The sequence below is a fragment of the Parus major genome, chromosome 2, assembly GCF_001522545.3.
Source record: "Parus major isolate Abel chromosome 2, Parus_major1.1, whole genome shotgun sequence".
In the NCBI taxonomy this organism is placed as follows: Eukaryota; Metazoa; Chordata; class Aves; order Passeriformes; family Paridae; genus Parus; species Parus major.
This window is the reverse complement of record NC_031769.1, coordinates 137415565-137442992: the sequence shown is the minus strand read 5'-3', so window position 1 is coordinate 137442992 and position 27428 is coordinate 137415565. Positions and strand designations below refer to the sequence as shown.

General features: G+C 38.0%; 1 protein-coding gene across 1 annotated transcript in view; it reads left to right on the top strand.

Annotated features, from left to right (window-relative positions):
* Window positions 1-27428, top strand: part of SAMD12 (sterile alpha motif domain containing 12) — a 178261-nt gene that overhangs the window by 18838 nt on the left and 131995 nt on the right. The window contains exon 3 of the mRNA XM_033519475.1: window positions 23835-23964. Coding sequence (XP_033375366.1) covers window positions 23835-23964 — 130 coding nt within the window. The remainder of the gene's footprint in view (window positions 1-23834; window positions 23965-27428) is intronic.

Below are 27428 nucleotides of genomic sequence, written 5' to 3'. Positions count from 1 at the left end.
TAATAAGGCATTTGCCCAGCTTTTCACAAAGGCAAGCTAATCCTGCTCATGTTTCAACATCAGCAGATGAAAATCTGCCCTGTATTGAAAGCTGAGGAGGTGTGTTAAACTGGGAGATTTTTCAAGCTTGGAAGTGAAGAGGCTAAATGGTGCAATAGGGCTCCCAGCTGAGGATGGGCTTATGTGTAGTTGACATGTAATACAGTCATATCAAACTTGTCCTTGTTTGAAAAAGACTTATCCTAATAAAAAACCAGAGTGAAATACATCAGTGATTTAATGTATGGGAGCCTGTTTTCATTGTCTGAGCTGTGATTGTTTGACTTATGAGTATAAAACGGGCAGTCCTTGCTGGAGGTAGCTGGAGAAGAGGGGAAGTGTGATGCTGAAATCACCTATTGGTTTCCCACATCTGATTGCAGTAGCTTTATTTAGAAAACTGGACATGCTTCAGATTTAAAAACAAAAAAACTGAATTTTTGCTTAATGGAATAAGCTTAGCATAATAGCATCAAGCAAATGGAATGGACTGTTTTTCTTAATTTATTGCTGCCTTGTTAGTAACTGTCTTTTATGTGTGTAATAATTTAGTGATGTTTCTCATCTGGATTCATATGTTGTAGCCTGAGGTGGCCAGTCTTTTCTGGCTTGCTCTGCCTTAAATTTAAATATTATTTAAATTTATTATATTTATTATATTTATTATGTCCTCTAAAATGTGAATATGGAGTTGGACTTTAGCTTCTGTGGCTGTAAGAGTTGAATTAAGCTGTTGTTAGGAAACTTCATTCATGCAATCATATATGTACAGTGGAAAGATAAGCAGAAATTCAGGAAAGTTTTGTAAATAAAACATTGTGAGCGGAGCCATTTGTTTTATATTTCCATTGCACAGTTGTTTTTAAGAGGATTTCTTTGCAGTCCTATGTATTCAAATAATATTAACGCATACTTCATATTCACAGTCATGAGACCTGTGTTGCACAAAGCAGTGCAATATATTGAATATAATTTAAGATGCCTCCTAGGCTCTTGTTCCTGCTTTCAGTTTTCAAATTTGTCATTGAGACCACTTCCAGCACTTTAAACATCTGGTTTTGTTGTCCAAAGAAACAAACAAAATCTCCTTTCTAATGAAGTGTGTCGTTTCTTTTCTGTCCTCAGCTGTGGGATTAAAGAACAGTAGTAACTCATGGGTTACAGACAGATTTAAAGTTCCTTTTTATGCAGCTACTGTAGCGTAAATATAGGAGTACAAGTGTTTGTTTCTATATTTGGGATGCAGACAACAGGAAGTGTAGCTCCAGTAAAGGATCACTCATCTATAAATTCCTGATGAATATGAAATCTAGTATTTATAGGCTGACAGAGGTAGAATTATAATGGAAAATGGAAAAATGATCTTAGTCTCCCTCAGCTGGTTCCCTAAGGAACCACCTTGTTACAGATATGAGCAAGTCCAAAACCAGCAAGATTATTCATAGCTAAACTGATGTCCATAATCTAGTCAGACTCTGGTAGTGTACAGGATGGAATACAAATTAAGGAAAATATATGATGTGTAGAAATGCTTCATTTTTTATTTATGAATATCAATATACACCTTTTCTTGATCAGTAACTGATTTTTCTTCATTCCTGGTATATAAAAACAATTCAGGCTTTTGAGTGATCACTTTCACAGAGCAGTAAAAGTCAGTGGAGAAAGCAAGGATTTTTTTTTAATATACATTTTAAAAATATAAATTATTTCTTTAAAACCACCTATATTTAACCACTACTATGTGTGTTTTTGGGACTTCTTATCTTTTTTCATTGAAATGCTGCTTCTGGCTCTCATGTCTGATCTGTTTGGTTTTAATACCATAGTCACAGAGCAGAGTTCTGTTAAAAACAAGCTTTTTTAAACACTTTTTAACAACTTTTGTTAAAAAGTTTTGCTATACGTTTGTAATCCTGTACTTCTCTGAGTACAGGCTTTAACAGAAGGCAGCTTTTCTAAGGAGATTCAGAAAATGATCTCTTACAGCAGTATTGACTTTTATCAAGTCCTCCCACAAGATGCACTCACAAAGCCTTGTTGATGGTGAGCATGAGACCCAAATCTGGACTGTCGCTCATTAGCAGGTTATTTATTAAGGGAGTTTTCTATCCTAAGTAAGGTGTGCATATCTGGTGACACATTTTGTCTCATTATGTGGTAGCAGCGATAACAAATAATAAAGGCTTTTTAATGGCAACTACTGCTGTTAGGCTTTTTATGTTGTGTTAGCAATTGCAGGTTTTTTTATCTGACTTGAGAGAAATTAACAGTCCTTTTAAATGTTCACAAAAACTATGAAAAGAAACTGGTAAGAGAAGTGAGAAGCTTTTATCTTCATTTCTATATAAGTGCTATATAGACACCAGTGGACTATGTTTTGTCGCAGTGTAGCTCATTAAGTTCTTTTGGTTGCTTTTGCTTTCTTAAAAAAAACCTTTTTTTCAAAATTATATTGAACAACACTGAAGGACCGACTGAGCTCAGTACCAAGAGGATAAGAATTCATCTCTGCTTACTGGGCTCAGTTCAGGACTGACTGGGGTGGAAACAGCTCCTTTGGCTTCCCTGGCAGGGTTCTGCTCTGATCAGTGAGTATTAGGGAGGGTTGGTGGGTGTGGTGAACAGTCCAAGCACAGAAGAGTAAGACTTTTGAGTAACAAAGGTGTTACAGAGTTCCTAAAAATATTAAAATTGTCAGTTACTTTAATTAAAAAATGTCTTGTTACTGTTCTCTAACAAGGGACTAGGAAAAGTAATTTTCTAGAAGAATTACCCAGTTTTTTAATCAGAGGCTTCTGCTTCACAGTGTTTATCCTTTTTGGTCAAGCTTATCAAATAGGTTGATGAGAAAGACAGTATTAGGCCAGTCTGAAAGACAGTATTAGGCCAGTCTGAGTGATCCCATGGCAGGGGGCTGGAACTAGATGATCATTATGGTCATTCCAACCCAAACCATTATACATGCCCCACACACCCCAATTTTAAATTTTTTTTAAACCTTTTTTTTGTAGTTGAGAAACACCAATGCCCACTGCACTGGAGCAGTGAGGTTTTACCATTTTGCATTGTCTTCCTATTACCTTCCTCTTGTGAGACTTCTGCTGGCCACAGGATATGGGAAAAAGAGCCCTGATTGGACTGCTTGAAGTTAAGAGACATTTTTCTGTTGAAGTGAAGGTTCAGCAAAACCCCAGCTGGGCTGTTAAGCTCCTCCAGATTTTGCTTTAAAACTGTGTGTCAGGGTGTTGGAATTTCAGATCTCTGTGTGTTTCTGGGTGAGGTGCTGACCCTGGATGGGGAAATATTACTTTACTAATAGATAGTTTGCTTTTCTTTGCTTACTTTTGTAGAGAAATAGTTAGCAGATTACCAATGTCCACATCACCACAATGAAAGTCAATAGATAATAGTGTGAATGTGATTTTTTTTTTCCCTCTCCCGACACTGACTGTGATGGTGACAAAACACCACTTACTGCATTGGGTCGTCTTTATAACTAACAAAAATGGGTACAAAATCTCAGTGTAGAATATATCTAAAGTGGGTTTAAAAACATTTGGTAAATGTTACTATCACATAGCTGAAATAATTACACTTCAGGACAATATGCTTTTCTAGTGTCTAATTCTGTGATTAATAATAGTACACAATAATTAGTGTGTCTGCTTCGATCTTCATATTCAATGCACTTTTTCATTGTTGCATAGTTACAAGTATCCATGTAAATTACGGGCTGAAATGTTTGATGTGTATGTATCCCTCCCTTTCTCAGCCTGTCATTCACAATTGTGACCTCTGGCTGAAGCCTGAAGTTTCAGAACCATGCAGTGAACAAGCCTCCTATCCTGAACTGTGAAACAGCAGTGCTGGGTGACTTTGTGCATTTCAAGCCACTGAGAATGATTCGTTTATTATTCTGGGATTTCATGGGAGTGAATGAAGTGCTGAAGTAACCTTACTACCTGTAGTGCAAAACACAGCTACTTAGTTCAGAATCCACACTCTCACAACCAAGAAAAACAATAAACATCTCTCTCTGTTGGGGTCCTGTAAGCCAGCTTACCACGGGAGGACAAATGTCTGATTCAAATTCCAAGTATGTTCTTGTTGTAGCATGATTTTTGCCATTGCTATACTGTCCATTCTTGCTATAAATAGTTTAATATGAAGGCCCACATTTTTACAGCAAGGTTTCTCCATTCAGTATAAGAGCTTCTCCTCTTCATTCTGTTCACAATGACTGCATGCCTGGGGATTCTGAAAAATGTCATCTCCCCTGACAGCATCCATTTAGAAGTGGGAGATCTTGACAAATTAGTGTCTTGTGCTCTGTCCAGGACAGTGAGGGAAAGGAAGGGCAGGTGGAAAGAGCCATTTGTGTCCTTCTCCTTTGCCCCTCATCTCAAAGCAGGATTATTCTCCTATTGGTTTTCTCCCCACAGGAAATCAAAATAATAAACACAGACTAATTCTTAGCTCTTTAGGTGGTATAAGTAGAATAGGTGAAGTTTATTTACAAAGACATTATTAATTGACCTTCCAAACAAAAGGCCTTTGTGAAGTTCACCTGTACAAGTACAATCTATTTATTACTTCAGTCTATCAGGTGATATTAGGAAGAGGAATTTGTTAGGCTTTTTACAGCTGGATTTTTTAACAGTTGGACTGTGGCTTTCAGAAAAAAATCAAGGATGAGAACGCTTTTGGTAGTTGCATGCACGCAAGTACTTGCATGTGGAGGACATGAAGGTGTTTGCCTCTGGGAAATGATGCAGTCTGTGACCCTGAGGTGTGCTCAGGGCTTCACAAATGCACAGAATTTCTGCTGCAGAGAGACAGTCCTTGTATGGGGCTGCCTTGAGCAGATGGTTACAAAGAGGCAGCTGAGAGAGCATAAGGAGGGAAGTGTGGTCTGATCTGGCTGCTGTTGTCCTGTGAAAACTATCAATGTGAAATTTGTGCTCTTTCCCATTGCACTTGTGTGAAAAGGAGCAGCATTTGCAGTATATATTAACAAACATAAGCAGTAAAAAGCAGTGGTAGTACTCTAGAAAGTGGGATGTCTAATTCTATAGACACATGTAGACACAGACACCTTATTTAAAACAACTTCACTTCGGGGAAAAAGAAGTGTAGATAAAAGATGGAGCGGCTTTTAGAGGAAAAAGCAATTCCATACAGCATGTGGATACATTATGTACTTACAGTGCCAGTTCTCCTGCTTGCCTCATTGTGAAGCTGTTTCAAAAAGCCATCCAAACCCTCTGCTTCCACTCTGAAGCTACTTTAAGGGCTTCAAAAATAAAGCAGTATTTTAATGACACAGCTGCCTTCTTGGGGATGGAAAAATACAGAATTCCCTGGTCAAGAAAATAATAGCATTATGATTAGGGGATTACAAAATGTACTATGGAACCAATTTAGCCTTTAAAATGGAAAATGCTCCACTGCTGACACCACAGGTATGTGAATGGTGTATTTCACCTGAGTTATAACTCATGAATATGATACAATAAAATAAGTTATTTTATTAATCCGCCTCAAGTGTTTGCTGGCAGTTGCTGCAGTCACTAAAATCATAGGACAGTTTGTTTTGTAAGTGACCATAAAGATGATCTTGTTCCAGCCACCCTGTCATGGGCAGGGACACCTTTCACTTGACCAGTTAAAGCTATTGTTTCACTAGAAATATGAGATGTGGAATAAATTTGCTAACAGAATTTTATCTCATGCATGTGTATGTACTTTTGATTGTTCAGGTCAGGCTGTCTGAGAGTAACAAATGCAGCAGGACATTTGTTGCAGTTCCCACTTCTCTATGGGACAGATTCTTAAGCTGTTTTCCATGGTGGGTAGTGATAGAGGCTTGGACTGGTGCTTTGTCATGCCTTTGGTTTTGATTGGAAGTATTTGGTGGATGGAAACTGAAGTAAACTGGTGTTTTGCTCTGAGGGGCCTCTAGGCACTGCAGAAATGCCAACACTAATGACCTCTGATGTCAGGGAGTATTTTCAGTATTCTCCCATGTCACAGGTTGCAAATACCAGTCCTTTTTAGCTGTTTCTGAATGTGGATTTCAGTCAGAAGTGATTTGGTTTTATCTAAATTATACAGTCAACTGCAGATTATTGTGTTGCTGATGTACCACTGCAGGGAGCAGGAAAACAATTCTCAAATGTTAAAACATGCGTTTTCTGTGATGCTATGTATCATCCATGGGGCAAGCAGAAGATAAGGCGAATGTTGTGTTTAATGAGAGACAATTCTTCCCTTTCCCTTTTTAGTTCTTTTGACCATCTCATTTGTAAGTAGCATGGGGTTTCCTGGGCTGTAATGCCATTAAGTGAAACTTTGATGTAGTGATTCAGCCTGGGGATGGCTTTAAGTGCCTGTGTCCTACTTCTAGTACTTCTGTGCTTCTAGCAATGTTGATGGTGTGCTTTTATATTGTCATTAGCTGCTCTTGGAGTTTGCAGAGTTAGTTCAAAAATGAGAATGATGTCCAAGTATGACAGGCTCCTAAACTGAAAGAAGCATTGCAAGTGTGCAGTGAGAGGGCAGACGGAGTGAAGAAGCAGTACAATAGCACATTTGTTTGAATTTGGGAGGTGCTAATGTGCAGCTGAGGTCTTTGGCACTTGTGGTGAGGAAACTTTCCTCTCTGACCATCCAGGAACTACTCTGGGAATTACACTAGCACAACCTGAGCTGGGCTTGAGGCCCCTTCACAGCCACACTCCCCACACTGAGATGGTCAGATGAGGTTTTTTTTACTGCCTGGACCCTGGCTTTTCCATAGCAGAATCTCAGACATCCAGATACTTAAAATAATTTCATCATGGTGCAATAACGAAATAACAATTTGAGCTGCTGCCTCTTAGGAAGAAGCCCAAACAAAGGAAATCCTGGGCTTTTGTATCCTTATGGTCTAAGCCGTGGAAAATGTGGGCTTTTCCTGCTGAGTCACTGGCTCCTGCTGTGTCTCTGCCTGTCTGGTCACCTGGACCCTTTGCATAGCAAAGGGTTGGTGCCAGTTCTCAGCCTTTTGCTTCAGGTTCTTGCCAGCCAGAGCTCAATCTGCAGCTCTCACTGCAGCTGCTCACTGAGCTACCTGTACTGAATGTATTCCTGAACACTTGGAAAAGACAAGTACTATTGGTGATAGTGGCATAAAACATCACAAGTGAATTCCTTTTTAGAGCTGAGGGCATGTGTATCCAATTCTATCAACAAATCAACAGTTTAAGAAGAAAAAAGACAGTATGTTTTACATTTTTTACTTAGCTTTTGAACTGTCTCTCATTCTGTTTGTGCAAACTTGCAGTGCTTTTCTATTCTCTGAGCATTCCAGCTGCCATCTTCAGTCTGCCATCCCCGTCAGACCCTACAGATTGATACATAGCCATCTCCTGCCTGCCAGTTCAGTGTTCACTTTACCTGCCACCCCTAAAGCCCTAGATGAGGAGCATCGTTTCTCATCTACACTGCCAAGAGTTCACTTGAGTCAGGGTTAGCTACAACAGTTAAGACAAATGTAATATTCAATCTTGCTTTGCTAAGTGTTGCCTGAAATGGGAGATGGTGATCCTTATCTCTGTGGTGCAGTGCTACTGAACCCCACTACCCAGGCCTGATTCAGAATGAGTACCCAGCAGAATGTGCTTAGGGTTTCCCACCAGTCTGGCTTCCAGGGTGCAGTAGGAGAAGCTCAACATGGGTTTCAAGAGGCAGCTGTGCCCATCTCCTGTCCCTCAGCAGCTCACAGATGTGACCCTTCTTGCAATCTCAAGAGCTGCAACAGCAGAAGCAGCGAGGGTGCAGTGCTGGCTGCTGGGGAGAGGGGCAGCTCCTTGGCTTACAGGAAGTTGTTATATTGGCCATTTTTGCTAATGTGAACCTTGAATTTCCTGCCCACACAACTGCTAGCAATTACCAAATGGTCTGGAGCATCAATTCTTCCATCTCCCTTACCTTCTAGTTCCTTACCCAGAGATCATAGTTATTATTGGTAGGTGCTGTTGAATGTTCATGTGGTAGAATGAATATTTCTAATTCTACCAGCGTCTAGGAATTAATATTGTGATGATGCATCAAGCTGCACTTCTGGGGTTAAATGTGTCTTTAATATGCATATCTAAAAATAGAAAACCTTCAGCACTGAACATAGTAGAGTTACTGCATATCTTGAGGCCTTTTTTCTATCTTTAACAAAGAAAATCTCGTAAGTGGGTATTATGTTCTGCCAATTTTCCTTTTTCCTCTAATGTCTGTAAGTGCATCCATCAACTACTGATGACTTTGCTGACCTAGACACCCTCTACTTTTTTTGCCTTTTTTTTCCTTGCTTTAAACAAAAGCATATCAATAGCGTCTGTACCTAATGGTTTTAGAACTGCTATTAATCCATATTTCATTCAAGGCTGATTGCTTTCAGTCTTAGCAGTATGCTTTAGATTGTGAAAGATGTTGTAAATGTCTTTTCATTATTAAATGGTAGATGTGACTGAACTTCACCACACCTATGCTGAAAATACAGTCTTCTATCTAAATAAAGCTTGTGATAGGTTTGAAGATGCATTTTTAAATAATCAATATTCTTATTGAGTGAATAGAACAAAATTTTCTGGAGGTAAAGGCTGTCACAATAGTATGTTTTCCTTCAGATATGACTGTCTCAAACTTAATTCTCTTTTAGTAAGTTGGAATCTTTGTGGGTTTTTTTGGTTTGTTTTTTTTTTTTATTAGGTTTGTCCTAACGAGCAAATAGCTTAATTGTCAACATTTCAGCACTAGGTGGTAATATGTGAATTTGATGAGGAAAACTGAGATTGTTATTCAGTTACTAAACTTTCCTGAAGCCTTTATTGTTGAGTGTAGAAGAAGAATCTGAAGTGCTTGTTAGGGTTCATGCTTGTTTAACTGTTACCATGGATTTCTTTTTCTATAGGGAAGGCTACTCTGTGGTTTGCAAACTGTAGTTAATGGTCCATAGTGACTGGTAGCAGATTATTTTGGAAAAGTTTTTTGCCTGAATAATTATCAGCTTTGCTTTTCCTAGCTGCTGTTTCATGATCCCTTACTCTCTGTTGAAATAATTTAGTATTGGAAGGTCTTAGTTTTTAAAGATTATTTTTTAAGGGGAGAAAAAAAAAAAAAAGAACAGTGCCAAATAAAATGCTTAGATCAGGTAAGTGTTCAGCATGTTGATTAAGCTCTCAAATTCAGATGAAATGCAATTAGTTGTGTGTGTCCATTGTACATACTGTGCCTTCTGCCTTTTGCTGTGAAGGAAACAGTATAAGATAGTACCTATCTGTTTGGTTTTGGTCATTTATTTTGTTTTGTTTTGGGTTTTTTCCTGTTGACCTTTTATTCCCTGCTCTGATTTCCAGATTCCAAAGGATACAAGAATACTGATATAAGCCAAAAAGAAATATAATTGGAAGTTGTCTTAGCTTTTGATTCAAAAATAGTACTGTACAGTGTATTCAGGTTATGTGAGCAGGGCAGACTTTTGGGGGAAAAAAATCCCACACCAGAGTGCATGCTATTATTGTGCTCTACAATATTTTATGCAAAATGTAAATTATTTCTAAAACCACAAAATAAACTGAAAAGATGAAATTGATTTTGAAAATTAAGCTAGTTCCTTTATGCAAGGTACAGTGATGGGAAATAAAACTGGGTCATTCTTGATGAAATTCTTGTTTAACTCTTTTCTGCATGTTCTTCATCATCTTCCTCTCAGAACCCTCTCCCATGGTTAAATTTTTGTTCTGGATTTGTGGACTATTGTGTTATCATGTCCGCATCCACCTGCTTTTTTTTGTTTTCTTTACAAACCTGCTTCTCTTCAGGATCTAACAGAGGGTTCTACAAGACTGGAGAGGAGATGGGATGCAATGGAAGTGGAAGTGTGTCCTGGCTGAACTAAGCTGATGGGGGAGCACCCCATTTAATGATGTAGTGCATTTCAGTCCCCAGCCCCTCCTTGCTCTCATTTTTCTGAGTTGGCGGCTCAGCTCTGACTTCAGTGAGTTGATCAGTTTTTCATCCCCCTGAATGATCTCATTTTGGCTTTTATTAACAGTAGGGTACTCTGTACTGGTGGATCAAGAGCAACCAATGAGAGCTGTCCCATTTGGCAACATTTCCTTGTTAATCTGGCTTATTTTAATCACTTTGCTATGCTGGCAGTAGTTAAGGTGAGTGCTGCTTTGCTGCTTTTGCTGTTGGGAGGAAACTCTGTGGAAGTGAAATCTAAATAGAGCAAGTGGATGACTGAATCAGATTTGGAGGATGAACAGGGGATATAAGTCTTCAGAGAAGTAATGCTAATAACCAAGTATATTTTGATTTTACACCATTTCTCCATCTTTTACCAAATGCTTCAGTTGTGCTAATGCCAAAGAGATGAGAATTGGATGATCTTACAATGAAACTCTGCAAGTATTTTTTATTCAGAGAAATGTAGCAGCCCTCTGCATCCAGTGTTACAATGATGTGAACAATATAATGGGAAACAGTGGAATTATGCATCTCATACACTTCAATATATGATTGAGCTCGAAGTATCAAGAGAAAAAGCCAAGGAAAGCACAGGCTGCCTGCAGGGATATGGGTGCATGATGGGGATTGGACAAGGTAGCAGGTTATGGGCAGCAAGAGGGAATTTGACAGCAGAGGATGAAATATAGTACAAAGGAAGAATAATTTCTAGGACGAGTCTGAATATCCCACTGTATTTATAAACCTTAGAATTGAGGAGGAGGTAAAACCAGGAAATTGTTGCTGCTACATGCAAATACACAAGAAGAATAATGCTGCTGTGCTGACAGAAGCAAGTAGGACTATGAAACAAAGAAGGACTTGAAACTTTCCTACCTATTAGAAAGTTCCTCTCATATTTTTGTTAATTGTTATTAATCTGCCACATATATAAACAGATTGACCTGCAGCCTCTTCTTTAGCAAAGCTCCTATCAGTTCTTTTTCTTTTAATCCTGGTCTAAATAGATTGACAAGGATTATTGTGTAAGAACAGTAAACTGAGTTTCATTGACCTTTGCAATCAGCATGAAATATAAGAAAGTGATGAGTTTGAGGTGTGTTATTGATGTTTTAATCAGTGAAGCAACACAGAGCAAAAACCATATGTGAATATTTCTTCTCTACTTTCACTTTTGAGATAAATTATAACACATGGTTTTTATGGTTATTAGTGAAAGGCTTTAATACCAGTGAATTTCGTTAGAAGAGTTACTCTGATTTCTAATTTTTATGCTCTTGAAAGGATTTAGCTCTTACACTGTTGCAATGCAAATCTCACATGGTAATTGTGATAGTGCTAGCAAGTACTTTCAAATGATGTGCCAGAGTACTTCAGTGCATCTTTACTGTGTTTTATGCCTGTGTTTAGAAGTGATCAAGATGTCAGATGGCATTCCTAGATGATATTTCTTATAATACTAGCCAAGAGAATTTGTGGATATTGATAATGTTTTCTTGTCTGTCAAGAAACAGCCTTTTCTTATGTGCATCTGCTAATAATTTTTTGTAGTAAAATAATAAAAGGTTACAGTGCTGTGTTCAAAGAAATAAAACAGCAGCAGGATAAAAGTAAGGGACATCCATCTCCATGTAATCTTCTCCATGAGAACATGGAAGGATATTTCATTATATGAAGTAAGACTTCAAAGAAGATGATTGCTTCTCATCTAGCGACAGTTCAAACGTTTTTGACTTAGGTGTGGAAAACCCTTGTTGACTAAGGAGGTTTTGGAAATGTCCTCATAAACAACTGTTTAATTCTAAACAATTTAGAATTGTAAGGTGCTGGTATAGTAGCTCTGTACAAGATGTGATCATCTCCATCTGGGAAACCTCAATCACAAAGTGAATTGGGAAAGAAATGAGAAGGTGGAGGGGCTGACTGTGCTGCTGTATCTCAGAGCAGCTGGGCTCTGGTGAGCCATGAGCAGGAGAACAGCTTGAATGTATTAGGTGAGACAGGGCAGATGAAAAAGAAAATGTGAAAAGTACTACACACCTCTTAGAGAAAGCTGAAAGACACTGGGGATGCAGTGCCTTGCAAAAGTCTGGGGCTGTCAAAGTGCTGCCTGACAGTAGATGGTGCTCTTTATATCAGCTATTTACTGTTGCTGCCTGTGTTTGGCCATGTTTTTTCATCTAAAAGGTCTGGTAACATTCTTTAACAGTTCATTTCTCTGAATTCTGATGTCTGGGAGATTAGAAAATTGAGTCTTTTGAGGGACTGTCAAAACAAGCAAAAATAAAGAAAAAGTATTTTCTGGATGCCTTTGAAACATCCTCTATCCTTGAATTTTTTTCAATGACTTTTGCTTATTTTTGTGTACTGTTTTGAATTTGGACAAATTCAGAAGCTTCCAGCATAAAACCCTTGAACAGACATTGGGGATTGGAGAATATATAGCAGACTAATTCAATTTGGCAACTGACCTGTAAAACCCTGCAGTAACTTGGTCTAAAATAAAATTGCAAAGCAGATTTGTCAAGCCATTTGCAATTTTTAAGTTTTCTTTTGCATGTTTACTTTGTAGTTTTACCTGCTGTTTCTGGATAGATAGGAATAAGCTTATTTTTAAATGTAATGCTTCTTAGAAAGGACTTAAATGAATCAGTGCAACAGTGAGTTTTACCTGGAGTCATTTATGCATCAGTAATTGGACAGATATAAAAACCTGCATAAAAATGAAGATTTCCTTAATAATGTAATTGGAGTATTATTGGATGTACCTGTATATTTTATTATTCATAAAAATATGCCAGCTCTGAAGGAAAATATGTTGAATGTGTTAATTGTTTAAAAATATCACTTGCCAAAGGCTGCTGTTGAGACAAAAGCCCTGATCTGGGCAGAACAGCATATCAGACCTAATGGGAAATTTCAGATGTTAAAAGTTACGTGTGTCTTTATGCTCTGGTCTTACAGAACATCAGCTACTTAGCCACGAGTTAAATTTTGGCTTCTGACATGGATTTGCCCCTGGAGTGAATCTTGAGAACTGCGTGCTGTTCACTGCCTGAGCTACTGGTCTTTTTGCAAACAGAAACTGAAGGATTAGTGTGAATTTTTCATGTAATCTTAAGTTGCAATCAAGAAAGAGAAGGGGACTGAGTTTATTTCAGAAATCTGGTTAAAATGCTTCCAGTTCTTATTCAGGGCCAGTTTGTCTTCCCTGGACATTAATTTAGTTATCCCTTCACAGATCTCTCTCCAGAAAAGATAGATATGCAGTCGACACATCACAGCAGATAAATATTCTTCCTTATTATGCTTAATTTACCTTCCTTTAGCCCTTGTCTCACTTTCATCTCCTTATGACAGAAGTTCCTTATATTGAGGTCAGGTGAGCATAATATTTTTATTGAAAACCTCAATGCCACATTTCTGTGTTGTCACATCTCACAGGTGCCTTTTCCAGGAAGATGTTACTGGGCCATTTTGGGCATATTTGGGCTTTATTTTTTAATGGTACCTGGAACCGAAGATTCGAATCTTCACTGGCATTCCTGCCCTTCTTAGCCTCGCTGTAGTGCCTGCTGGATGTCCCAGGGAATGTCCCATTTTCCCATGTGTGCTGGTTTTAACACCAGCAGGAAATCAAACTCCGAATGAGCCATTCCCCATCCAGTAAAAGGGGCAAAAAAAGGAGAGTCTGTGGGTCTCCTATAACAATTTGCTAAAAGCCCAAAGCATTGGAATAAGACATGCACTGTAACAAAAGTATTAATAGCAAAAGGGCCTGGCATTTGTGGATCCCAGTGTGGAGCATAAAAGGGCATTGTAGTGCTTCACAAGGATGATAAACAAATACAGGAATTCCCTTATTAGGTAGAGAAGATTAGTTTTTCAAAGGTAATTAGCAATAATTACATTGACATCAGAAGTGCTCTGCTTGTTTTGGAAAAAAGTGATGGATCTGCCTTCTAGATAATTTATTTGAGAAATCCATTATGACCTTCTTTACACAGGCATTGCAATGCTCTTGCATGAATCAGATGGTTGGGCTAATCTGACTCTTCTGTCAACATTTGCCTTTTTTTTCTCCCGTTTTTGCTGGATGTCTTATTGGGGAAGCAAGAGATTGACCTGTCAGGTTAGACTCAGACCTTTTCTTATTTGTACTTACGTACTATAAAGTTGTTCTCCTCAAAATGTATTTGGCTCAAGAAAACATAGTTAAGAGTCAACTGGCAAAGACATCTAGAAAACTTTGATTGCTGCTGGGCTCTAAAATGCCTTGGCTGTTGCACCTGCCTTCTGCATATGAATGAGCCTATCCATAAAGACTGAAAGTTGGCATGGGAAGGTTATACTACTTCTTACAGTGCAAGCCTCTTAATTGGCACATCTGCTGGAAACAAAAGTGCCAAAAATGTGATTCACTCGGAATGAGTAGACCTTGTAAGAAAGTCTGTCATTTAATAGGAATTAAGATCCTCTCAAGATGTTGGATGTTCCTCTTATACAAATGTACCATTGTTGAGCTAATGACAGAATTAACCTCACTACTTGCTAATACTGAAGTAACAGCTTTTATAGCTCTTCTCATATAGAAATGCTTTACTGTTTGTGTGTTTAAGATGAAAAAATGAACCTTCTACTTCTGATATACAGCAGCTATTTAAAAATACACAGCAAGTACTCAAACCCTAGTGTTGAGTATGTTCTTCACAGAATACTGTAATTATAAATGGAAGGAGTGAGGTGTGGTCTGTGCTGCACAGATTTATTATGGGAAATTCCATTAGTAAATCCCCAAAATAAAAAATAATATGAATTGCTGATATCATTAATGACAGCTCCCCAGAGAAAGATAATACTACCTCAGCAAAAGCAGTATGATGCCATTGATGTGTATTTCTTTGAAAAGCATGTCACCAAAAACCACATAACCCCCACTGATACTCTTAAGTATATGTTTGTGAGGTCAGGCTTAGCCTGTATTTGAACAATGTTTTGATTAAAATACCCTGAAAATTTTGTTTGCTACCAGTGTTACCTGAAATTTCTGGAAAGACTAGGGTACTGCTCTGTACAAACTCTTCCCACCACCTCCCCCATTAAAGACTTATTTTTATTGTAGTTGAATCCCTAGTAAAGAAAATTAATTTTTATAAGCCTTAGAAAATTCTGTTATTAATCTACACATCAGAATTTTTAATTGCCACATTTCAGTTCTTAGCCAAGTTAATATGGACAATGTGAATATGGAACAAGTACATTTAAAACTGTCATGGTCCTGTCTAGTTATTTTTATTTCGGGTAGCTTGTTTTGTGATTTGTACTGCTAACAATTAGTGATTGAGCTGTACTTGACAGGATACAGTTAAGTGACTGAAGAACTGTAGATAAGGTATTAGCAAATACATGTACTTATGAGTCAGATGCAGTCTCATGATTTACAAAACAAATACAGGCTGACCAACTTCTTTAACTCGTTTTACTAAATTTGCAAGTGTAAATTCAGGACTTGTTCTGTCCTTCAGATCTCTACATTTTTAGCTCATGGTTTTGGCTGATAATTTTTCTATAAATTACTATTAATCGGCACCATTAATTAAAATAAATTAAGTTTCTTTTTTGACTGAAGAGTGGTTGCAAGCAGACTGGAGAAGGTCAAGGAGGAACCTTTTCTCTTCATAGCTGTACAAGGCAGGTTGTCAGGCACTTGCTGTGTAAGCAGAAATTGTTCTCCAGATCTATATAGGATACAGAGTAAGTTTCTGTTTGTAAAACAAGAAGGATTTATATTTATTTGTGAAGATTCCAATATGTGATATTGGTGATCAGTGGTGATCAGAGCCAGATTTGGACCGTTTCGAATTGTCTGACATAGATGATGGGAATGAGAACCCTAGGAATGAAGAAGTTTCAAACAACAGACAAACCTTGTGAGGCAGCAACCCTTACACCAATAGAGCAACTCTTCCTCTCTTCCTTTTTGGTTTTCTCAGCAAATATCCAAAAGCAAATATTTAATTGTTGGACTGGAAGGAATCCACTGTGGTGTGTGAAAAGGCTCTTAAATTTGGCAAGATTTAAAATACTGTTTTTTCACATGAAGTGAATTTTAAAATATTATATGCTTTGATTTGGAGGTGAAAACCTAAAATTGATGGTGCTCCTGGTCCTATTTGTGATTTTATTGTTGGCCTGTCTGTCCCAGTTGTGGCTTTCAGGATTTTTAATAGCAATTAGAATGATGTTAGGCTTTTGACAGTGCTGAGGAGTGCTCTGTCTACTCCTTTTTCATACTGACATTTCAGTTCTTCACAGTTTGCTGATAGTGCCACTACCATTTATATCAACACCTGCATCTGCCAGTCATGATTCTTGCTTTCAGAGTGGGATATTTCATGGAAAGAGAGAGCTCTCACGGGAAACATGTCACCTTTTTTATCTTAGCCTGGTGTTTTGGTTCTATCTTTATCCTGATCAGGATAATGCTCAGTGGTATTTGGATAACTTTAGCCTTTCCTATTGGTGATTATACTTGCAACAACCTTCAGAGGGACTTAACTCCCTCTACCAACTTCTTACTTTTCAGATGAGTCTCATTATATTTCATAATTTGTTTCTCCTCCCCTCCCACCCCCCCCTGTTTGTAGTACACCTGTTTGTGGCACTGGTACAGAAGGTGCTGGGTTGGGTCAGTCCTACTGTTGCTTGAAAGCCAGGGAAAGCTTCCCTCTGTTCAGTCTTTAAACAAGTGGTGCTGCTACATGGACTTGGGACCCTGGGACAGAAGTTTCTGCTTGTGCAGAGCTGGCTTTAAGCACTGCCAGAGCGTTGTCTTGGCAGGTACAGCCCTTTGGAGGCAACAGAAAGCAGCAGGTGAGCGAGTTGGGCCCTGGTGGTGTGAAAGGATGGAGACGAGACTGCAGGCAGTGAACTACTGCTGTGAATGTAGGAGGGAGCCCTGTAGGAGTGGCATTTTCTTCTCTCTTTTTCCTTCAGGAAGAGGAAGGATAGGAACAGAAAATCTACTTTACAGTACTTTTTTCACTTCTCTCCTACCTTCCATGACTTCCCTGCCAGTCTCCAGTCTTTCCAAACTGGTCCTTTCTGAAGAGGGCTCTCCTGGTCCTGCTCATTGAGTGCTCAGAGCCCTGAGCTGGTGCTGCCCCAGCATCCTCATCTCTTTCTCTAATTTTCTTCTTTCACCCCCAATACCAGAAGACTGTCACCATCTGTTCAGTGGCTGGATTTCTGATCCAATTCAAGTTTTGAACATTCAATCTTCTATCAGCAATCTTTTTAACATTTGATCCTATAAAAGATAAGTTGTCTTACAGTATTTTCCTTGTATGTTTGTTTGTTTTGTAATAACACGTTTCTTTTGGTTTGTTTTCATGTCTTAGTATTAAAATTCTCAAGAATGCAAATGAGAACCCAATACAAGGGAGGTTTCAGTGGTTTTATGGCATGTCTTCTTATTACTCTAATTTTCTTCTGTCTTTGCTGGAAAAATCTGTAAGTATAAATTATCTGAAGACCTGAGAAAATTAATTTCTAAAACAAAATGTGCCCTTTCCAGATTTTTCAATATTTTAAGATAGCACATTCACAAGTGTGGTGTTTTTTTGGTTTTTTTTTGTTTTTTTTGTTTTTTTTATAGAATGCAAAGCCATATTTATGTTAGCCATTGATTCTAAATTCTGTATAAGCAGTTTAATGTTGGAGAAGTAATTTGGAATATATGGTATTTTCTCACCTTTAGAAATACAACTCAAGCATGTTTTAAAAAAGTCATGCTTTTGAAATTGTTACTCAGCATTGCTACTTCTGCTGCTTCTTGTCATAAAATGATGAAGATGATGCTGTTAGTCTTGCTTCTGGAGCAGCTTGAAAGATTTCATAACTTAGATGGTTCCTGGAGCTGTGTAGTTAAGTTCCCTGCTTTATGTGTCTGTGTCAGATACACATAAAATTTTATTTTTATATTTTTTAAATATATCATTGACCATTTGTAGTTTGCTTGCAGGAGGCATTATGTTTTGATTTAAGAAATATTTCTTTCTCAGGTTGATGTATGAAACAATCCCATTTCTTTCCTTCCAGTCTCTTTCTCTGAGCACAGATATGTCAATGGTTTTTAACCGATTTTAATGTTTCCTGACCTAACTGACTCTGTATTATTCTTGTGTCAGCCACCTATACTGCTCTCTCTCTCTGTCCCTGCTAGGTCACAACAACCTTCTTCTTTCCATTGCTTGTCTCATAACACTCCTCACAACTGAGTCCCCTTTTCCCTCGAACTGCCGGACTGGGTTAACATAATGGTTCAGCATTGAGCAGTTGTGTCTGAAACACAGCTGGAAGAACCCACACTACTGGTCTAATAAATTGTGGTACTTCTCCTTGTAGACTTGCCTTGCTTGTGTTCTGTCCTATTTTTAGCTAGAATAGGCTTGGTTTTCTTCTTAGTCATGGGTACAGTGCTGTGTTTTGGATTCAGTAAGAGAATAATGCTGGTGACACATGGATCTTTTGGTTACTGCTAAGCTGTGTTTGCCCTGAGTCAAAGACTTTTCAGTGTCTCATGCTTTGCCTGTGAGAAGCTGTAGCAGAAGCTGGGAGGGAGCATGACCAGGACAGGTGACCCGAACTGAGCAAAGGGATATTCCATAGGATATCAATTTCAGTATGCAAACCTGGGGTGGGTGTTAACCAGTTTCATCTTGGGTAGAGTTAATTTACTTCATGGTAGCTAGTATGGGGCTATGTTTTGGATTTGTGCTGAGCACAAGGTTGACAATATAGAGATGTTTTTGTTATTGCTGAGCAGGGCTTGCACAGAGCCAAGGCCTTTTCTGCTGCTCATACGGCCACGGTGGCAAGGAAACCGAGGGTGCCTGGGTGTTTGGGAGGAGACACAGCCAGGACAGGTGACCCAAACTGACCTAAGGGAAATTCCAGATCATATGACATCATGCTCAGGATATAAAGCGGGGGGAAGAAAGGCCAAGGGAAGATGTTTGGAGTGATGGTGTTTGTCTTTCTGAGTCACTGCTACATGTGATGAGGCCCTGCTCTCCTGGAGATGGCTGAACAAGTGCCTGCCAGTTGGCAGCAGTGAGTTAATTCCTTGTTTTCCTTTGCTTGAGTGTGTGGCTTTTGTTTTCCCTATTACACTGTCTTTATCCCAGCCCATGAGTTTTCTGGCTTTTAGCCATCTGATTCTCTCCCTGACCCCATTGGTGGGAGAGGGAGTGAGGAGCTGCCTGGGGCTTGGCTGCTGGCTGGGGTTAAACCATAACAGCCAGAAGGAGCCAAGCACTGGGTATGGGCTGGGTATTGCAGTGCAAGTGGTGAGCAACTGTATTGGACATCACTTGTTTTACTGGGGTGTTATTTCTTTCTTCCTTTCTTTTTAATCACTGTTATTATTATCATCATCATTATTATAATTGTTACTATTAACATGAATATTACTATATTTTACTTTGTTTCACTTACTAAACTCTTCTTACATCAGCCCATGAGTTTAACTTTTTTAATGTGATTCTTCTCCCCATCCCACTGGGGGAGCGAGTGAGTGAGCAGCTGTGTGGTATTTACTTGCTGGCAGAGTCTAAACCATGAAAGTCCTTTGAGCAGTACAGCTGTAACAAAATTGGTTCTGCTTTGTCTTTATCTATTTAATCTGAAAACCTCAGAACAAAGTCTCTCAAGATGTATATTGGAGCAAAATCTTCCTTAATGCTTTCAGCAGTGTCTTTTTTATCTGTCTGTTTCATAAAAGAAAATGTAGGGTCTGACTTTGGGTAAATTTGAATGTAAACATGCATTGAGTACACTTAAATGTCAGGATCAGTATGTTGGCAAACCAGATGTTACAAACAGTATGAGACAGCCTTATTCCAGGAAACCTGCAGCCCTGTTTGAGCATCTTCATCTCCACAATCCCTGACTTTTGTGATCTTAGCAGGTTTGTAAATACACAAAATGTTAGAATTGGAGAAGCACTTTCAAATAGCTTGTCTGAAAGTATGTAGTGTAGTTTAAATTATGAAATTGAATCCTTTGTCACTCAAAAATACAGAGGCCCTTTCTTTCTGGAGTAAAATATGATAAATAAAGACAAATTCTGGTGAATAAATTTACCTTCAAAGCTGGCAGGCTTGGTAAATTGCACCTGGAAGGCTGAAAAGATAACTTGTCCATCATTGCTTAGGAGGAGCAGGGCTTGGTAGCTGATGCTATTCTGAATACTGAAATACACTTTCTAGTAATGCACAGGCTGTAAGTTTGATTTGTTTATTTAATTATTATTGAGTTAATGATGTTGAGTACTATCTTCCCTGCACCATAGAACAAAGTGAGAATGAAATTTTGACACGCAGTAAATACGTTTTTTCTTTTTCTTGGCAGTCATTTTTATATGTTGAGATACATGTAAAAAAAGCTGAGGTTGGGAAATCTAGAAGAATAAGTTTGTCACAAAATCCTGAAGAAACTGGTTTTTCTTCAAATATACAAGAAAAGACCAGAATACTTTAGACTTTTATTCTCTTTAGATCTATATCTGGCACAAGACTTGGCATAACATCTGGCAAGATTAAAACTATTACAGAGTTGCCAGCAAAGGGTGATCTTAGGATGAGTTTATGTCAGGAAAATTAAAAGGAAGGCCACATCAAAGGTATTTTTTTAATATATTATTTTATTTTAATCAGTTTGGGCCTATTCTTTGAGCTGATAAACAGAAATAAAGTAAAACATACTATGTATTACATCTGTCTAGGTAGTTCATATGTTGTTAATGGCAGGGGTGTCTTTTAGTAGGTATGTTTAGGGTACACTTAATTTTCTTTGGTTTACTGGGAGTTTTTTTTGTATGAGATCTAGCCTTCAGAGCAGGGAAGAAACTAAGAATTGAATTTTGTCTGAGGAAAGCATATTTTTAAGAGCCTTTAATTTGGAGCATCTGGCTAGAAAATATTTTGGGTATGATGTTCCAAAAATGAAAGTGAAGACATGCTTTAAACCCCCTTTATTCCGCTAACTCATCAAGTCCTTAGGAATTAGAAAATGAAAACTAACATTTGATGTTGTCAATGTAAAAATGTCCTGTTTTGACTGCAGTTATGAGCTTAAATGTTTCTATCATAATTCCAAACACTGAAGAAGTTAGCATGTATGTTTGCTGTGCAGTGATCTGTATATGGCACGGCATAAAAGCTATGTTTGGAACCATCTTTCGGTTTTGTAGGCACAGAGGGATGTGTTAAATTTGTACTGTAATTGTTAATAAACTTGTACTTAAATGTTTAACATGATGATGCTTAAACGTTTTAAGAGGACAGTAGTTGCTGAACTGAAAAGAACAGCCTCGTGGCTTAAACAAACATTGGCACTGCTTGTGTACTTTCAGCTAGGAATAAATAGGTTATAAGTCTATAACAAGCTGTATATATTTGTATACAAATATTTATCATTTAAGTATTTTTGTGATGTACAAGAGAAACCATTAACCATTTATTTTTCAAGGGCTGACAGACTTTTCTCTAGTCTTCAAAAATTCCAATGCAAAAAAAAAATAAAGTCTTTAAGCAGTAACACATATAAAGATAGACAGTGAAGTCTTGAGCCTGTTTTTCAGGGATTTCTATGGAATCAAGAGAGACTGTCACAGGGCTATTTTTACTTGTTTATTTCTTTGATGTAATTTGAGGACATGCTTTTATATCTGCGTGTAACAAAAAGTCAGCTGATAGCATAATACTGGACTCGTCATTGAAATTCAGTTTCTTCTTTGACTTAAATAGCGGTAACAAGAAGGCCAGAGAAGTTTGAGGGCCCTTTGATCTTTTGAGTTGCATGAGGAACTGGGAGTTACAGGGCAGTTCTTCTCCTTCTCCAGACCAGTGTGGGATTCTGTGTGTGTAGAAGATTGATGAGCTGCTCAGAAAAGGGTAGTGGTGGGGAAAGTGCTGTCCTGGTTTTTGTGCACCTTCAACACCTCTGGAAGTGTCTTTTTCTGTGGAGACCAAGTCTGTCAGTCAAGCTTCTGTATTTTGGTGGGTGGCAGCAGCAGATGTGACTGATTCTTTGTGGTGGTTTCCTGCATTATTATGATACCTCTCAATACGTATGATGCCTATTAGCCTGTTTGAAATAGGATTCATGTTGTTGATGAGTCTATTTTTCTTCAAATCAAGAAAGGCTGAGCTAGGGGATGTGCATTGTATTACATATTCAATAATGATTTTTCTGCTGTTTATTTAACTTGTATACAGGCAATAAAAAAGAGATAGGGACAACTGGACATGAGAAATTCAAGACACATTTGCCTGCTGGATTTTTAGGTCTGCCATAATCTCTGGCCGTAATTTACTATCTTTGCATGACATCCTTTATGGACTTAATAGGACATGCAAAGCACTAGCTTAAAAGTGCCTTGGTCTTTAGGGCTTTTAGTAATGAAAAATTTCAAAGTAACCTTGTAAGTCTGTCAGACAAAGCACATCTGAGTAAATGCTGGGATAAACCCTGGATGGTGATGTTGAGGGAGTCTTCCATGAGTCCTAATGGAGAAGATGGATTGATATGACATTCCCCTTCACCCCAGATTTGTGCAGAGAAACTTCTCTTGAAACTTTTACACCACCAGAGAGCTGAAGGACAGTATTCTGCATGCATACCATAGAAACAAACCTTGACAAAATATAAAGTAGATGTATACATTGATATTCACACCTACTTACATCAGCAGTGTCCAATGTGAAACATTTATTGTTGGTAATAAATGCCCATCTGTTTAAAGTTTTTTTAGTCTTCTGGGCAGATTGTGTTGCAGGAAAAAAAAATTAAATCACTTTGAATATTTTTTGTTTGTTTTTTGCCTACTTTGCCAGAGGTTTTAAATTCCTGAAGTTCAAGTAGCAGTTAAAAAGAGTGTATGGGAAAAGGTGAATTGTTTGATTAAATGAACTGTGACTTTATACATAAAATAAGGCTACCAATTTATGAATATATATTTATAAACTGCTAATCTATTATAAAACTCAATTATAAGGAAAGTACTGAACAATGTTATTTTTAAAAAATATTACTCATTTATAAAGGAACAACTGATTTAAGTGGGAGTCCTACTTATTTTATGTAAAGGTGATTATAGGAACGTTAAAAGTAAAAAGGAAACAGAAAAACTATAGAAGCCTGTAAACATCATTGAAATTAGGAATTTTGTCAGCCAAAATGTTCAGTATGAATCAATATCACCAGCTCCATTTCCATTGGTGTGTAGTCTCCTTTAACCAGGCAAAACCAGTCTTCAGGCTTGTTGGCACTAAAGGCCTTTGTTGCAAGATCTTTTGTCATTGTAGTTGAGGACCATGCCTGGCCTGAGGGTACTCCTCATCTTCTGTGATTATATCCAAACTGAGGCAAAAATATACAACTCTCCTATGAGTTTGTAGTATTCAAAGTGTGTTATCCTTTGGCTGTAGTCATTGGTCACTCTTAAAACTAATTATTCAAGTGCAGTATGGTTCTGTGATGCAAGGAACCTAATGCAATGGAAAATAATGTTAAAGAACGTTTCACTGAGTGTGATTCCTGTGTGATGTATTTGAACAGCAGGGTCTTGTGTAATGGGCTGGCTATTACTGGACATTTGTCAGAGCAGCTCCTGTTTTGCATTTAGTATTTTAATATCATATATGGAGGTCACAAAGTAATATTTCCAAAATTTGTGTGTAGACTAAACATCACTTCTGTTCTTCATTCTGTGTTCCTAGTCTGGGACTGTGAAGCTGACTAAGCCTGTGGCGTTATGGACCCAACAGGATGTCTGCAAATGGCTGAAGAAACATTGCCCTAATCAGTATCAAATCTACAGTGAGTCATTCAAACAACATGACATAACTGGTAAAGTATGCACTCTCAGAAATATTTTACTTACTTAAAATGTGGTGAATTGTTTTACTTTGCTGTTAATAGATTGTGACTGTGCACTGAGCGCTTTTTGTTGAATGTGTGACTAGAGAGTTGCAAGGTTTAGAGCAGAGGGAGTATTCCAGCTTTCATAGGATGTAGTAAGTGATATTCTCATGTCTTTAAAATACAGTTTAGATAGTCGAGGGTCAATGTAATGAGGAAAGAAATCAGTCTTTATGTGGGTAAAGGCCTCACCCTGTTCATTCATTCAAAAAAAAAAAGATCAAAACCCAACCATTAAGAAACATCCTATGAGGAAAATGTAATTTATGTAGATTTTATCTTTCATTGAGGTGTTTGACCTTGAATTCATATTCTTTTTTTGTGCCTCTCCTCACTCTTTTTAAAGAAAAAAATTAATCTTTGTGTTCTTAACACATAGGATGGGAAGTGATCCCAACTGAGCCTCTCCCTTAGCCTGAAGCAGGATCAGTACAACAAGTTCATTTCTGATGGATGCTTGTCTAGCTTTGTTCTAGAAAAGTTGCAATTAAGCAGATTTTTGTATCTCTCTATTCCAGTATTTTATGAGTCTTAAAATTGGTATTTTCCTAGGATCAACCTAAAATCAATTTAAACCATTATTTCCAGCCAACAAAACTGATATCTGTCCAAAATGTGGCTTGATTACAACCTCTTTCTTACAGTCTTTCCTTTACTGTATAGGGTGCTGCTTCTCAGTTGCACACACTTTCCTTGCCTAGTCTTAAAAATATTTCTTTGTTCTATGATGGTTACTCCACAAATACACACAGAACCTCCAAACCTTCAAAGCTGTGTCTCTTTTCTTAAAATAATATATTTTAAGAAAAAGCAAAATTGTATTATTTTCTTATTTACTTTATAAATTGATATTGATTCTGTTAATCTGCTTGACTTGTTAACTCCTACTTAGTTTCCTGTAGTTGTCTTTTGGCTGATCATTTTGAATTGGCATGAGTTTTGCATATATAACTTGGGAGTTAAATAGCATTTTTTCCCTTAGACCATACAGTAATTAATCTGTAAATTGTTTAAAATGGAACACTGATTTGTTCTCTGCAGTGCTGGTATACAAAACTGGAAATTGGCACTCAGCCATTTAACATTAAGCAGGAATTTGAGTTTCACATACAAATCTCAGTCTTAACAATAATGCGCTTTTAGCTAATGTGTGTTTCAGTCAATGTCTGACCATGTGCATGGGTACTTGTGTTGTTTCAAATATTACCTTCAATCCTCTTGCTGTTTTCTTTCTGATATTATGTGAATTATTGCAAACACAAAAAACTGCCCATATTTGTTTGCTATGTAGCCATGAGTACATGTACACACATGTAAGATGTGGCTTATATTGGTTTGCTAAGTGTTAAGGTTCAGTACATAACCATTTTGCTCTTTTCCTCTCAGTCACCATCTGCTGAATGCAGTCTGTGGGAATGTAGTCTGTGTCTCCATCCATGTGTACAGAGCTGACTGCATCCAGAGCACTACCAGAAGAAAATTAAGCTATATTAAAATATTTTCTAGTACTGCTTTACTTTAGTCTCTAGAATTAAGGCAGATGTGAGATGAAGTTGAAAGGAGGACATTTTCATTTCAGCATAAACATTGCTGGAAACCTTGGAGTTTCATTGCAGATGTACGAAACTTTGAACTTCATGGACCTCTATGAAAAAGAAGAATTGAGGTCAATCTTTTTTATGTTACACAAAAGAGGTATAGGGAAAATATTGGTATGAGTGTTCGAAAGTAAATCTGCAGGAAAGAAAAGAATTTTAATTCAGCAACTACCAAAGAAGAAAAAAAATCAATATCTGTACAGATTTTAGAAAAGTATAATGTGATAATACTGCGAGTGGAATCGTTAACTCAGGAGGATATTTCCAGTGCTGTTGGTCCTCATGACTCTGATTATTTGAAGTCTAATAAAGTGAAAGAACAGTGGATTTGTGGCTCAGAAAAAGCAGAGCATGAACGGAGCATTAATGTAAAGATTAAGCCAAGGTAGTGTAACTATTCCCAGATACGGCTGTGGAAAACTTATGTGATTGTTGAAAATTTCTCAGGAATTAATGTGACTTTACAGGCTGTTTTGATATGTAAAAGTATGATGGAAAAGTTCTTCAAAGTGACACAAAAAGGATATTTTAACTTTATTTGAAGATAAAATCTAGGGCATGGTCATAAGCCAGTAAAATTATCTTAAGCAAAGATATCTAACAGTTGTTAACCGTAAGTGTTGAGAAGTGTGGCTTTTACTTGAGACTCTTGCAATTACAGTTTATGAGTTGGGGACAAAGATGCAACCAAAACTCGCCTTTTCTTTGTGGAGATTTATACCTCTTTACTACTTCTGATGAAAACCAGATGCAGATGTATAAGAAAAAATTCTTTATCTGGAAACTTACCTAATAAGAAAAAAGATCTTCATATTAACAGTGATCTTGAAGGCATCATGGGGTAGGCAGAGTGTACTCTCATCAGATTTGCAGATGACAGCAAAATTGTGGGTACCAGTCTATAGACTCAAGTAGGAACAATCCATAGGGATCTAGGCATGGGGACCAGACATAGGCAGGACTGCATCAGTAGGACCCTTACAAAATTCAACAAGGACAGTTGCAAAGTTGTGCCACTGGGAAGGCCAAGGCTCCTTCACCCCACTGAAACTGGGGTTGACTGACTCTGGTGAAGAGGACCTTGATAGTCAGGAGGACAAAATGAGCCAGTGTTGTGCCTTGCAGCAATGAATGCTGTCACTATCAACAGGAGCACAGGACCCTGATTAAGAGTAGTCATTATTCCCTTTACTTCTTAGACTACGGTTCTTAGATCTCCAGTGCAGTTAGGGTGATGGCTGCAAAGATACTCAGGGCTGTAGCTCTTGCCCTGTGATCAGTGGATTGAAGGAGCTGGGCTTGTTCTGTCTGGGGAGAAGGCAGCTTGCCAGGGTGGGATGGGAGCACTAGCAGCAGCCCCCACTATACAGAAGGAGGTTATCAAAACGATGGAACCTGACCCTTTACAGTGATGTATGAGACACATAAGGCTGAGGCTGAAAATAAGGAGAAACCTTCTTCCCACATGAGGACTTTTGAGCTATGGAATGGGTTGCTTAGTTTCTGTTCTGGGAAGGTTTCAAGCCCCAGCTAGATAAAACCAATCTGGTCTCATAGCTGACCTTGTTTTAAGCTGGAGATTGGACCAGAAATCTGCTGGGGTCCCTTCCAGTCTGAATTCTTCCATGGTCCTATGATTTGCTGGTTACTTACTGAGTACCTCAGAATCAGCCAGTGAAATGCATTTTGCAGCCAGTTAGGGAGAGAAATATGGAATAGTCTAATAAGAAACTGGGAGATTTTTTTTTAATACATTAAATCTTTGGATTTAGGGAGTGGAGCATGTGGTTGACT